This window comes from Morus notabilis, unplaced genomic scaffold, assembly GCF_000414095.1.
Source record: "Morus notabilis unplaced genomic scaffold, ASM41409v2 Scaffold101, whole genome shotgun sequence".
NCBI lineage: Eukaryota > Viridiplantae > Streptophyta > Magnoliopsida > Rosales > Moraceae > Morus > Morus notabilis.
Window position 1 is genome coordinate 117639 of NW_010364303.1, and position 14337 is coordinate 131975.

A 14337-nucleotide genomic window follows, 5' to 3' on the forward strand; every position below is an offset into this window, starting at 1 on the left:
TCTTATGTATTTGAATTCACCCTAAGTTAGTATCAACAGTCTTATGTATTTGTAGTGCTATACATATGAAAGAACGATTTTACTAATGAGAAAGCGACGTGTAATAGAAAGTTGTACATAAAATGTTTTTAACTTTTAGTGTGTGTGTGTTTTCAGCTTCATATCTTCTATATCCTTGATTGTTTTTCTTCTTTGTTGTACCCAACTCTTGATGATATCACTATCCGGCGGCTGGAGAGAGCACGGGGGGTTTGGAGAAGGGTGTGCAGTTGATTTTTCGAGTAGTTTTCGCTGTTTTGAATCAGCGTGACATAGTAGGGATTCGGGGCAAACTTCAAGCGCAGAAGATGGCCGGACTGGCTTAAACGTCTGTAGCTTTGAGTACTCATTGATGAGGTGAAACATGTAGTCGTAGACCCGGTTCATGCTCAGGCTTTCCATAAACTCCTGCCCTCCTTTTCCTATTGCCTTGGCCTGTTTAGTCAGCGGGGAAAACAAAATCCCAGCAGTTAGTTCATTGACTTATATAAAAGTTAACAGAGAAAAATCTTAATTTGATAAAAAAAAAAAGAAAAGAAAAAAAGATGCAGAATATCCCCTTGTTAGCCATATGGCGGACATGGAAATGTTCTTGTGGGCACGATCCTTCATAACTTATTATAAGCGTGTCATTGTTCCTACCATTTTTTTTTCCCCCTGGTGGTGGAAAATTGCAGCAACGTGAGCGAATTGTGGTACCAGTTTCTGTTGTTAACAGTTGAGAAATTCAACAAGTTGGAATATTGATTACCACTAAGCTTTGCTAATACTAAAATCTACTAAGTGTAGTCGCGTCATTGTCTGACCAATTGGCTTGGACACCAGCCTGCTCTGCCCGCTCATTCTGTCTTGCCCTAAATGGAAAGGCTTTCTTAGTTACGCTCTTCTTTAAAGATAAACCCCCACTAGCAACTGTTGCTAAACATAGTTTCTTACATATTTGCTTGAAAATATAAGATCACTGGTAATACACTATTATAACTCAACATAGTTTCTTGTATTGCTAATACTGTAGTTCAACTCAAATTCAAGAAAAGATGAATAACAGTAGGCATTCGATTAATTAACATGCAAGTTTTGGTGGCATCAGGACTGCTTGTGAAAGTCAACATTTATAGGTTAGCTTGATACCAGAAAATAAAAGGAGCCGTACCTCAGATGGGTGAGCATTGCCCCACTCAACACCGTATTTTATGGACGGGCATAAATCAGTTGAGGAGATGGGCCAGTAATTTTTCATGGGAATGAGACCCCGGATGAAAAAATCTTCATATTGTGGGGAAATTATTAGTGCAAGAGAACCACAGGACAGTATGTATTTCAGGCTCACAGACCAAGCATAGCCTTCAGCGTAGATTTTATACCTACAAATGGAGAAAGAGGGAATAATGCAAAGAAATTTATAGTTACAACTTACTAGTGCAGAATACTTGCATGTCTCATGAAAGACATTTTTGAGCCTCAAGACTTGGAAGTCTTGAACTAGAAAAAGCATACAAAAGCACTTCTCAAAGACAAAAACTAAGAGGAAGTATATATACTCACCGATTGTTACACTGATTAGATAGTCTGGACTTTTCATAACCACCTTTTGCTTCCTCTGTCCAATCCTGTTTCATATTAAAGAGGAAGACATCAGGGAATTACTCTTTTAAAAGGTATTAAAAAGCGTATCTTCAATGGAACAAGTCATAAAAATATTATGTTAACCTGACGCCAAATCTGCGCTCCCCACGTCCTAGAGTGGTTACAGTTTAGTAACTCTGTACGGACAGGGGAATCAACGTCTGGATTTCCTTTCCAGTATGCCCGGGGGTGCTTCTTCGTCCAACTCGTTCTTTCAGAACCACGTTTGATGTCTCTAAACTCCTCATCCCATGGATTCAGATTCGTCTCTGGCCTGCACAAGGATCGTATTCCATGACAACAACAACAACAACAACAGTCCGTACTCATCAAATTTCAGCCAGGCCCATCAAGTGGTTAACAAAGATACTTTCATGTTAACAAATACATGGGACGAATTACAAAAATCCCCCCCGATTAATTTTGCCACTACTATCAGGACTTTCCAAATGTGCCAACGACACCTTTGAACTTGAGAGCACTTGTAATATTAAGAATCTCACTCACAATTACGTGTTGCGTGTTTTGAACAAAAAACAAATCGAAGGACTAATGTTATCACTTCTGTCAAGTTTAAGGTTTGTCGTTGACACATTCAAAATCAAAAGATCGGGACACAAGTGAGACTATTGACGAAGTTAAGAAAAAAAATTTGTAATTCACGGTGAAACCACAGCCAACAGCTTGTTACACCCATCCCTTATATAAGCTGATAAGATTAACAAAATCAAATTAATTAAACATATAGCAAAGCTCTATAATTGATTGTCAGACTAGCACATCAAATATGGTAGACACTTGCAATATAACACAAGCATGTGACATGAATAAAATAAATTAATTTATATCATCTGAAACATTGCAAATTCTACGTACTTTGTACCACCAACTACAGAATAAGAATATGAACTAAGTGCTGTAGACCAAACATGAAACTTTCTCCAGAAAAGAAGGAATATAAAAGAAAAGAAGGAGTCTCACCAACCCCAGAAGGACCAATCAGGAAAAGGAATGTCAAAGTGAGCCTGGGTGGTGCAATACCGGAAGAGAGGCAAAGGAAACGAACCATGCTCGGTCCCGTTAATACTCGGCTTGTCCATACAATCAAACACCATATCAACATCAGGAACCATTCCAGGGTACCTCCTGAGCAGCTGCAACAAACCCCAGATCGTGAACATGGTCCGGCTCTGCACACAAGCATAGTACAGATCAACGAACAGTCTCCCTCCGACGATCACCGCACGGAAAGCAGCGAATTCCCGGGCCTCCTCCAAGTGACCGGCGGAAATTCCGGTCCGGGCCCATGGCTCGAGATCTTGGTGGATCCACCGGAAGAACTCGGGGCATTTGCGAGCAGCAGAATCGGGGTCGGAACGACGGCGTTTTACGGAGGGATTGTATTTGTAGGCGGAGTGGCTGCAAGCGAGGTAGGAGCAGTGGAGGATCTTGTAGAGCCGAGAGTGGCGAGTCTCGCCGGAGAAGGTCTTCGGCGGGAAGAGGTGCCATGGCGTCGGGTCCAGGTTGTCTCCGGCGACGGTCTTGGTCTGGGCGGCGATGTCGTCCACCTGTTCGATGAAATTTCCATGAGAGTCAGAACTGAAGGGAAAAAAATGGTGAAATGTTGGGAGTGAAGAGGAGATTTGTGGAATTCCGAGAGACCTTGTAGAGGACGAGAACGGCAAGGGAGAGGAAGGCGAGTCCGGCAACGCAGGGAAGGAGATGGGGCGGCGGTCGGGGCATGTTTCTCTTCTTCTTCGGCATGACCATGGCGGAGCAGAGATGGTGGCGGTGGTGGTGGTGATAGTGGAAGACGGTGAGTCAGTGACGCACTGAGTGAGTGAGTCGTCCATGTTTAGCGGAATTACGGTTTTCTAAGCCGATTTCTATGCGCTTGGGACCCACTGGTATCATTGGCTTCGTCCACGTGGAAGTATATTCTCTCTCCGTATGAGCAAGTTCCAAGAAGCTTGATTTTATAGTTCTACTGACTACTTCGCAAGCCAACGCTGACACTTGTACTCCACTACTAGTTTGGTAACGTGGACTCAAAGTAATAGGCTACAGAGACACAAACTATCCTGTTTCACCGGTGAAAAATGTATTTTTATGATTAATTTTTTTAATTATTATACATGTTTTTAGGGGTGTAAATCGGCCGGGTAGGGTAGGGTAGGGTTGAGCCGAAAAATTGAGCCTACCCGATTAGTGCGGGTTGAAAAAATTTTAGGTCGCGACACTCTCTTAAGTCTACAAACCCGCAACCTTTCGGGTGACCTCGGGTAGGGTCGGGTTACTCTGGTTACTCGGGTTGGTGATCTCAAAGACCACATGATCACTTTTTAGTCAATTACTCTGTGCTTGTTACAGAAGAAATCATTATCAAACAGAACATGTCTTTCCTTCAAGAGGGGGTCTAAATGCAAGGTGAACAATTAAAACACTCACTTTGAAATCAAACACTTCCAATATAAATAAAGAATGTCCTAATTCAACAACTATGGCATACAAGCATTTTTTACACAAACTGTGAATCCAAAACATAAATAAGTTAACAGTTTAAATGCATAAAGTCCATAAACTTATGAAAGTAAGAATTTGAAGTGTTGGACATTATTTTACCTACTTTGAACATGTTCGGCCGGGTAGGGTTACCTCGGGTTCATGTAACCCCACCCCGCACCCCTACCTGCGCAGTGCGGGTTAGACATAATTAAAACCGAAAATTAAATAAAAAATTAGAAACCAATAATTTTCGAGTAGGGTCGGCTCGGCCCGGCCGGGTTCGTCGGGTTCGGGGTGATTTCTTACAGCCCTACATGTTTTATCATAAATATTCTTAATCGATTGATTATTATTGTTATTTTTTCATTCAAACAAAAGACCTTTTTTTGTAGTTCTTTCTTTCTAATTATTATTTTTCTGGTTGCATTTAGTAAAGAGTCACTTTTGTAAATGATCCATTTTACGATCCTTATAAATTTGTAAAAGTATCGAATTTCTCTTTCCCAGCAACATAGTATTAGTTTTTGTTTTGTTTTGTTTTTTGTTTTTTTTTTTTTAAGTAGAGTAATATATAGTAATTGAGATCAAAGCTCAACCTCTAAAAGCTCTTTTGGGCTTAGTTCTTGCTCACATAAAAAGGGGGGGAAAAACAACCTCTTAGGCTTAGCTTTTGCTTATATGAACAGTAATAATACACACACTCAAAAGGCACACATACACGTCCACATGAGTGAAAGAAAATTTTCAGTTAGGGCAATTGGTATCTCTATGCTACCTTAGATGCAACTGATTAGCTCATTACCTTGTAATGAAAAGGGGCATTGGTGACATGTAATTTTTGTTATCAAGCATAAAAGGATAAAACAAAAGTAAGTAAAAATTGTACTCTGCATTAGTTTCAGTATGTGAACACTTTAATGTGTGTTTTTACACTGAAGAAAAGTTGTTCAATTATAGGCAGAAATCGCAGCCTAAAAATGGCTTGTTTTTGCTGGATAAGTACTTTAAATTAGTTTTGAAAAAGTTATTATTACGTGTTCATTTTAAGTTACTATTTTTTTTTTAAATTTTTAGACAAGGGTTATTTTATAGTTTATTAAGAGTCCATAAATAAGGGTTTTGTATAAAGTTTTATGTGTGCTCAAAGAAACGTGTGTTCAGAGAAAAATGTAAAGAAAGAGTGCTTGCTTTTGAGAAAAATAGAGAAAAGTGAGGAGAGATGTAGACAAAAGGTGTAAGGGGTTTTGAGTAGAGAGAGAAAGTGAGAAAGTTCATTGAGTGTAATTCTCAAAACTGTTAGTGAATTTTTCTCCATCTTCCGTTAACGTAAGAAATTTTTGCGAACCACCTAAATATTTATCTTCTCTATTTTTCTGTTACTTTTGTTTCAGTTTATTTTTCTGCTGCTTAGGTGTAGGGGTAGGTTCTTTCCTAACAACTGGTATCAGAGTTGTGGTGAAGATTTAAAAAAAAAAAAAAAAAAGCTAAGATGATGTCCGGGATAAAGTTTTAGCAGGTTGAGCGGTTTGATGGAAAGTGTAATTTTAACATCTAACAAAGTACGGTGAAATATGTTTTAATTCAGCAGGGATTACTAAAAGCGCTACAAGGAGGAAGCCAAAAAAGATGAAGATTGGGAGGAATTGGAAGCGAGAGCGGTAAACACTATTCGTTTAAGTTTTGCTCATGAACTGAAATATATTGTTATGAATGAGACATCTCATTTTAAGTTATGAAAAAAAATAAAAAAAATTTATATGTCAAAATCCCTAATAAATAGATTGTATTTGAAGAAGTAATTGTATGAGTTGAAGATAGATGAGAAAAGTGATATTAGGGGCCATATAAATAATTTTAATAAGTACATAACACAATTATTAAGTGTAGAGGTCAAAATTTGATGAGGAAGATAAAGCGGTACTTTTGTTGGCCTCCCTATCCAAATCGTATGAGATTTTGGTGACTACACTCTTAGTTGGAAAGACGATGTTGACTGTGGATGAGGTGTCGACTGCTCTGTTAGAGACTGCAAATATGAAGAATCCAAGTAGTACATCTTAGACCGAATAAGTTTTAGTGACAAAGTCAGATTTGAATAGGGATAGGAATAAGTCACGAGTGAGATGTTATGATAAGAGAAATGATCGTTTCTAATCATGATTAAAGAAAAATATTGAGTGTTACTATTGTCATAAGAGAAAAAGTGCGTCTCGTAACAACTTTAGTTGTGTCTTATGCACCATAATAGAGGGATTATTTTGTAAAGAATAAAAATAAATAGGAGTGAATAACTAAAAAGTGGTATTCCGTTTAAGATATATAATCCAGGGAATTCTATGTTGAAGTTTAGCTATTTATTATTTTTATGTGTAAATCAAGCTTCCAATTTTTTCAAAAACGGGTATATTTAAATACTAATTCTTTAAAAATGATATGCCTCTTATTCATTCGAGGAACTAATTTGGATATGATTTTTCTTTTTTCAATACAACGCAGGATTAAACTCACAATTTCTCCCAAACCCCATCCCACTCAGACGCTCTTGTTGTCATTAGACCAAATGGTTTGGAAATAATTTTACTTCAAACAAATGAAAGGGTAGAAGAGTGAACAAAAATGAAGTTGATTTATTGAAGAAGTAAATATTGCTATATGCCTATATCCTTTTTTCTTGAGCGAAAAAAAAGGAATATCTTGATTCAAATTTCTTGAGCGAAATAGGAAATATATTTTGAAAAGAAACCGAGCTTTTGAAAAGAAAGGGAGGATGGATTAGCATGAATCTGTCGACCAAACTTCAAACATGACCTTTTTTTTTTTTTTTTTTTTTTTTTTGCTGAATAAAAAACATGTCCATGTTTAACATAGACAAATAATCAACAAGGTGAATATTAAAATGATAACTTGATGGAAGTTTTTCGGTCGGACTTGAAGAAAACTTGTATTGAATGAATTAAGCACTCATTGTCATTATAATCTTAATAGTCTTGTCAAAAGTTAACGGAAAATTTTAAATTATTTTACAAATAAAGGAATTTCATTATAATAATTATTAATTATGTAACTTATTTTATTATATTTCATTCCACTCTAATAAATATAACATATTTTTTTTATTGAAATTCAATTAAAATGTTGTAACGTTATTTAAATAGATTAAAACATTGTTAACCAATGCGATTAAGGTTGTCTTGAGTTACATGTGTAAGTTTGAGTCGCTTAGTCTGGTAGCCTGAAGGGAAATTTTAAGCCAACCCGGCCCGTCCTTAAAAGAGAGAGAGTAGCCCAGCCCGATCCTAAACTCAAAATGTTTAGGGCCAGTCTGGACTTAACCCGACCTGAAATTTTATAAAGTATTTTTACAAAAAGATATTTAATTTATGATGTTTGGATCAGACCGGTCTGATCCTAAAAGAAAGCGTGTCAGCCTAATCCAGTCTTAAATAAAAAAATTTCAGGTCCAACATGATAATAACAAGTCTCAGACCGATTCGTTTAACTTAACCTAAATTTACAGCTCTATCTGAAGTTTAAAGCGTGTTTAGTATGAGGATTCGTATCATGATTCGAATCATAGTTCGTGGCTCACAACAGTATTTTTTCTCATAAAAAATACACATAAACTGAGAATAATTCTAAATTCATGAACCAAACATTCACTAAAATATCTACTTGTTAACATTGTTAACCAAATACCATCCATAATTGATGCCTTGAGTTCCCCCAAACCAACTATAATGGACTGTGGACTTTGGAGACACAGAAGAGGCCCAGTCATAGATAGCAAGCCCAGATGTAGCCCGCAATTTATGCGCTCGAGTTATGGAAAATGCCCAACGCTGGATCCACGTGTCAGACATCTATTGGTTACGTACACGACATTCTACACTGTGCAACTCGTATAAAGAAAAGAAAATCTCCTTCCATTGTGCCAATCAACAACTTTAACTGCGAATCTGAAAGTGAGTAGAGACCTTGCAGAAGCAGAAACATGGCCAGAACGGCGTCGTTTCTCGTGTGTACTCTGTTCCTCCTCGGAACCCTAGCCCTCACCCAGGTAAATCAATTGGCCCCAAATCTTCACCGTTTGATCTCATAACCTTCCCATATTCTAGGTTTTTAGTTTTTTCATTTTCATTTTTTTTTTAAATTTACGTTTTTGGCGAGCCTTGATCTGTGAAAGAACTGATCACAGATTTTATTAATTTTGATGCTGATGAAAAATGGGTTTCGTTTTCAGGCAAAGAAGTCGAAGGAGGATCTGAAGGAAGTGACCCACAAGGTTTACTTTGACGTTGAGATTGATGGAAAACCAGCTGGTAACTAAAAATTCAATTCCAAGAACAAAATCTGATTTATTGGGTTTAGAATTTTAGATGCTGAACTAGAATTTTATGAGCAAATCTCAGCTTTTATAAGCTGATTCATTCTCTTTTAATTGGTGGGTTTCAGGTCGTATTGTCATGGGTCTTTTTGGAAAGACGGTTCCTAAGACCGCAGGTATGGGTCATTGGTTTTGTATTTATATCGAGTTAATGGCGGATTTGTATATACTATTACCAGTAGCTATTTCTACAACAGATTATTGAGTTAGTCCTTTATCATTGCAGAGAATTTTCGAGCACTTTGCACAGGTAACTAATGCTTCACCAACTTCTCTCTCTCTCTCTCTGAAAGCCACCAGCAAGTGTGATTATTAAATTTTCTTTCATTTTGATTTGCAATTTAGAGTTGTACCGATATAGGTGCAAAAGATGAGTTTATAAGTGGAAGGAATTGTTAACAAAATGATCTAATCTCGTATAGTATTAACACCAAAGAAATTCTAACTTAGAAGTTATGTTAAGATTTGCTTACCCTTTTTATTTTCCAAATCATTCAGGGGAGAAAGGCATTGGGAAGAGTGGGAAGCCTCTCCATTACAAAGGCAGCCAATTTCACAGGATTATTCCAAGCTTCATGCTTCAGGGAGGTGATTTTACGCTTGGTGATGGTAGAGGCGGAGAGTCAATCTATGGAGAGAAGTTCGCTGATGAGAACTTCAAGCTGAAGCACACTGGCCCAGGTAGGATCAATGCCCCACCATCACCACTGCATCAGCCGCAAATCCATTTCGGGCTACCGTTCTCTTTGATCATACAGGTAATATTGTGCTAAAAAATGAATATGATTGTTGTTTCTTTTGTACAGGGCTTCTGTCAATGGCAAATGCTGGTCAGGACACCAATGGCTCACAATTCTTCATCACAACTGTGACAACTAGCTGGTAATTTGAAACAATATCTTCTGCTGTTTAATAGTGTTTTCTGTGCAAAATCCTGAAAATTCTTTTGATCTTTTCAAATGTCTTTGTTGGATTATCCATCTATGGGCTAGGCATCACTACTATAGATATATTGATCGACAAATTTGCTTTTATAGCTTGGACCTTTTGAAGCAGAGTTGTGTCAAACCGCAAACCACTTGTAAGGTATAGTTAAGCCTTAAGCTCTCTGATTGATTCTTTAATCTATACAGGTTGGACGGCAGACATGTTGTATTTGGAAAGGTGCTATCTGGAATGGATGTTGTTTACAAGATTGAAGCTGAAGGCAGGCAAAGTGGCACACCCAAGAGCAAAGTTGTGATCGCTGACAGTGGGGAACTTTCTCTCTAAATGCTCTCTTTTTCTCTACGTGGAGTCCATGTTTTATTATTTTCATAGTGTTCTTACTGTACAAGACTGTCTTAGATGTTATATGACGCATGCTTGTTGATCATATTTTGCAAGTTAAAACGGGATTTAGAGTTTTCGAATATAAGAATAAGGTGCAACAGTGATGGGCGCAGTTATACACCTATGAGTTTCTCCTAGATTTACATTTAATTAATGTGTGAAACGGAAACCGTTCAAACAAGACTCGCATTTCCATCATTCACTATGGAGAGGTGGATGATAACGTGGTTGTCCGGTAACCAAGATTTTAATTGGCTATTTTACGCAGATCCAAAAAGACACGAATGGTTAAGAAACAAATGATCTATCAACCGCTTTTGTAGTTGATGCTTGTGATAGGAAAGATGTGAGGCACACTTGTAAGCCAAAAAGTAAAAAATAAAAATAAAAAAAACTATTCTGGTTGCCTCAATAAAATTGGAAGTGAAAAGCTTATTAGAAGGAAAATTGCTTATGATATCAATTTTAATCTTAGATTTTATTACCAATTTGGTAGTGAGTTATCTTTTTAATGATAGATTTAATTTTTTCATGTAAATAGATGTGACAATTTTAAATACCTATCAATATAAAATGACTGTTCCCATATCATGTATGTTGGTATTAAAAAATTAGGATTAGAGCTTCCTTCCCAACGCTACACCAGTTAAAAGTTTGGAAGGAAAGTATCAAATTTCGCATCCAAACTGGCAAGAATTCTTGCGACAAAAATAAAATAAAAAAATAAAAAATAAAACTAAGAATGTTATCTGCTCATCGCGCATGCTTCTTAATAATTCCTCGTTTCATGATTCGCTGTATATGCCAAAATTTACGGCATTAGCATGAAAGGGAGCGTTCAATTATATTAGATTAGTGACATGTAGCAAAACAGAAGTTGGACAATAAGCCAGCATGAGCTCAACCATCAAAGGAAGCCGGAATGTCTTGATCTATATTCCAGTGCTACCAATAACATCTACGGACCTAAAAAAAAAAGTAGCTTTTTTGCCCTGTAGACCTAAAAAAATACATTGAACTTACATTCCTCATGACGTCTAGATGTCTATCACAGCCTCTCGAAAGATTTTTCAACAAGCCCTGCTTCTGATGCTAACCCAAAAAAACAGAAACCAAGCAAGTCAAATGATGCATCAATGTTATATCTTCATAATTGTCCTCTTCATGCTCTATTATATTCACAAGAAAATGTCAAAAATACCTTGACAACACCTCGTCTGACTGATCAGCATTTCCTTTTATATTAGTTACTACACATCAAAGTCTCAATTTTTGATTAACGTAAAGAAAGACCAAAACAAAGAATGACGCCCACTATTGAAATGAATCATCTCGTACATGTGTTTTTGGTTTTGACTTGGGATTTAGGAACCCAGTTCTCCTAATTCAAATATATATATATATATATATATGAGAAAATGCACCAAATAGTTTTGTTTCTCTTGTTTAAGCAAGGAAATCAAAGTAAGACGAGAAAAGAAAATTCAGAACATAAATACCTTGTCACGTCTGGGGGTTCGGATAATAATGAAGATAAGCAATCCCAAGGTCTTCATCCTTACAAGACAAAGAAAACATAGCATAAACGAAGTCTTTATTCTTACCCACCACTTACTAGACCATTACCAAATTAAAACAAACACCAACAAATACCGAAACAAAGAACCCGGACCAAATTAAGATCATACCTTCCTCAGTCAACACACATAATTAAATCACGGATAAAGCTAAAAACAAAAAACGCGAACGAAATTACTGAGAAATTTGCATCGCTCAAAATCGTCATCAATTCTCCGCCTTCTTCTTCTCCTTGTCATCATCGTCGTCCTCGGCGGCGATCCTGGGGCGCTGGTGAACGATGCTCGTGAAACCGACCGACAAATCGGAGTAAATCGAGAGGACTTTCGAGATATTGCCGTTAATCTCGCAGATCAATCCGCCGTTCTTGGAGAGATTCTCTGAGTCCCTGGAGAGGTGGTTGTTGTTCACCTGCTGGATCAAGGCCCGGTTCTGATCCAGCACGGACTGCGCCTGCCGGAATCCTCTGCTCAGAATCTCCCAAGCCTCCTGGTCGCATTGCTCCTCCGTGTCGCCGTCTTCTCCGTCGTTTTTCGCCTCTTCGCCTCCCTTAAGACGACGCTTGGTCCCGTTCTTGCCGACCTTGACGGCGTCGTCCATGGCGGAACACCGCGATTCAAGCCTGCTCATATATATAGATGATTTTATATCTGTATTCTCTGCGTTTGGTGGCTAGGTGTCTCTCGCTCTACTTTCTCCCTCTATCTCTCTCATATATATATATATATATATTGCCCTTTCTTTTCGTTTATTCTAGGGATGAAAAAAAACCAAACATCTGGGGTTTTATAGCTTTGGGGGTTGAGACAGAGATATTATTGGATCTTTTCTGTTGACCAACCGACCTCCGGTGGCGGTTACGAATGTGTGATAATATTTGTCTGTGACGAGAGAATAAATGACGGTCCAATCGGAGGAGATTGTTTGAGAAATTTTGAGTTGTTATTGGAATAGCAGTCTGTGAGGAAACAACTGGTGACTGCCGAACCTTCCTTTTTTTGTTTTGCTAATCGGTGACTTCCGAAGTTTATATCTGAATCAGTCACACGATATTGCCAAAAGGGGAACTTAAAAAAAAATATCTTGGTAAAATATCTACTCACCAACCTCGGACAAAAATAATACAGCTGGCAGCTGGATGAGTTACTGTACGCGCCTTTTGAATTATTTGGAAGTTATTCTAATATTATTTTAGGATTTTGGAACAATATTTTTTTTAGCATTTTAAAAAAATGATTAAAACATCTTTTCAAAGAATGAATTAAAAGTTATTCTTCCCTTTAAAAAAAAAAAAAAAGAAGAAAAAAATCAGAAGGCGAGATTAAACCTACAATCTCCTCTCAAAGATCTACCACACCCAAATTCCAGTGCTGCTAAACCAAATTTAATCTTTCATTCATTTTTTTTTTTTTTTTAAGTTTTAAAGTTCAAGTTTTATCTTTATTAAATCGCGGTGAATAATCACGTTCTTAGCCAAAAAAAAAAAAAAAAAAAAAAAAGGCGGTAAATGGTAAGTCGATGCGTAAAACATTTCAAAGTTCTAAGCTTTATCTCTGTTAAACAGCAAAAAATAACAAGTCCACATGTATTTATATTTATTTATATCCAAGAGAGGGGGAAAAAAAATGCTACTTACGAACCCTGGGGGGAAAAATAGAAGAACACAAATCATCTAGTAATAGCACATTCCAACAAGAAAAGAAACGAAGAAAGAAGGGATTGGATATAAAGTGAGATACATAATAGCCCATGTATAAAATATATTTTACAGCAGTAAATGTCAGTATCACGTAACCATGTTGAGTTACATGCTCGCTGTATCCATTGACGTTTCTAAGAATTACACCTTCCTATAAATAAGAGTTCATGTACAGACGTGAGATCTGGCCTTGAGCACTACAGTTTACATTAGGGTTTACAACGGAACAACTCTATGTAAGTCATTTAACGACGCGACTCGATAGCAAACAAAGACTAATAGACTATTTTACAACATTTCGGGGCAAATGCCATTATCACATTGCCCATCCAGGCAATTATCTCACTTCCTTGAACTCTCAAGGGAAGAATAGATGAGCAAAGCACGTTAGAGCAATTTACTCGGTGTCGCTCATGGAATCCAGAAAGCTAAACTCTCTCTGTCCATGTAGCTTGATAAGCACGGTTCCCCGATTCTCCTCGCTCCACTCAATACCTTCGTTTTCCAGAAGTCTGATGACCTGCACGCAGGAAATACTCCAGGTTATCTTCCCTCCACTCACCTCGTGTCTAATATGTACGCGTTCTCCAACTATATATGCGTGAATATAATGTTATAATTCTCAATAAATAAAAACCTAGATCACCGATGAAGGACCTTGTCATTGCTCAACATCTCAAAAAGCATGACGTCAATTCAACCCATCAAAGCATTTATCTTAAAATCCATACTCCAAAGGAATCCTCATGCGTACTGAGCTGATCCTATGGAAAATCTAAACATTAAAATTTAAGTCTTCTAAATTAATGAAGTGACACGTGTTAGCACCAACAACCATGTTAACACCCTGTCAGGATTTAACGCATTGCATTAGCAAATGACCTGAGTCCATTTTATCCACGTGCACTGTTCCAAAAAATCCGATACGGTCCCTTTGCATGCAGAAATAAAAAATTCACTGCAGCCAGTTTGTTATAATTGCACTCTAGCTTCAAATGTTTAGTTCTTTTGAATGAAATAGAAGGAAAATGGATGCGAGGAAAAAAAGAAAACAAAAAGAAAACAAGAAAAAAAAACAAAGCAAAACAAAACAAAACTATACCGATTGTTTTAGCTTTGACTTGCCCACTCCATGTGCTCCACATCCTGTGATTACCCTTAGGATCTGAACCGC

At 37.4% G+C, this 14337-nt stretch overlaps 4 protein-coding genes across 5 annotated transcripts in view; 1 reads left to right on the forward strand and 3 right to left on the reverse strand.

Annotated features, from left to right (window-relative positions):
- Positions 1–99: 99 nt before the first annotated feature.
- Positions 100–3591, reverse strand: LOC21404839 (O-glucosyltransferase rumi homolog). Its single transcript, XM_024170938.1, has 6 exons — positions 3328–3591; positions 2647–3233; positions 1750–1939; positions 1585–1649; positions 1193–1403; positions 100–474 (listed from the first exon to the last, which is right to left on the reverse strand). The coding sequence occupies exons 1-6, from the start codon at positions 3433–3435 to the stop codon at positions 136–138; spliced, it is 1500 nt and encodes a 499-aa protein (XP_024026706.1). The 5' UTR covers positions 3436–3591; the 3' UTR covers positions 100–135.
- A 4501-nt stretch (positions 3592–8092) lies between these two features.
- On the forward strand, positions 8093–10006 carry LOC21404840 (peptidyl-prolyl cis-trans isomerase CYP20-1). The gene is made up of 7 exons (XM_010106326.2): positions 8093–8227; positions 8411–8489; positions 8623–8670; positions 8781–8804; positions 9053–9235; positions 9361–9436; positions 9688–10006. The coding sequence occupies exons 1-7, from the start codon at positions 8162–8164 to the stop codon at positions 9824–9826; spliced, it is 615 nt and encodes a 204-aa protein (XP_010104628.1). The 5' UTR covers positions 8093–8161; the 3' UTR covers positions 9827–10006.
- A 636-nt stretch (positions 10007–10642) lies between these two features.
- On the reverse strand, positions 10643–12162 carry LOC112093125 (protein EARLY FLOWERING 4-like). The gene is made up of 2 exons (XM_024170994.1): positions 11386–12162; positions 10643–11267 (listed from the first exon to the last, which is right to left on the reverse strand). The coding sequence occupies exon 1, from the start codon at positions 12092–12094 to the stop codon at positions 11672–11674; it is 423 nt and encodes a 140-aa protein (XP_024026762.1). The 5' UTR covers positions 12095–12162; the 3' UTR covers positions 10643–11267; positions 11386–11671.
- Positions 12163–13185: 1023 nt separating this feature from the next.
- The window catches only part of LOC21404841 (SMR domain-containing protein At5g58720), a 6283-nt gene continuing 5131 nt past the window's right edge, over positions 13186–14337 (reverse strand). For both annotated transcript variants that reach the window (XM_024170979.1, XM_024170978.1), the window contains 2 exons: positions 14266–14336; positions 13186–13683 (listed from right to left, as the gene is read on the reverse strand). In XM_024170979.1, coding sequence (XP_024026747.1) covers positions 13561–13683; positions 14266–14336 — 194 coding nt within the window. In that variant the 3' untranslated portion in view covers positions 13186–13560. The remainder of the gene's footprint in view (positions 13684–14265; position 14337) is intronic.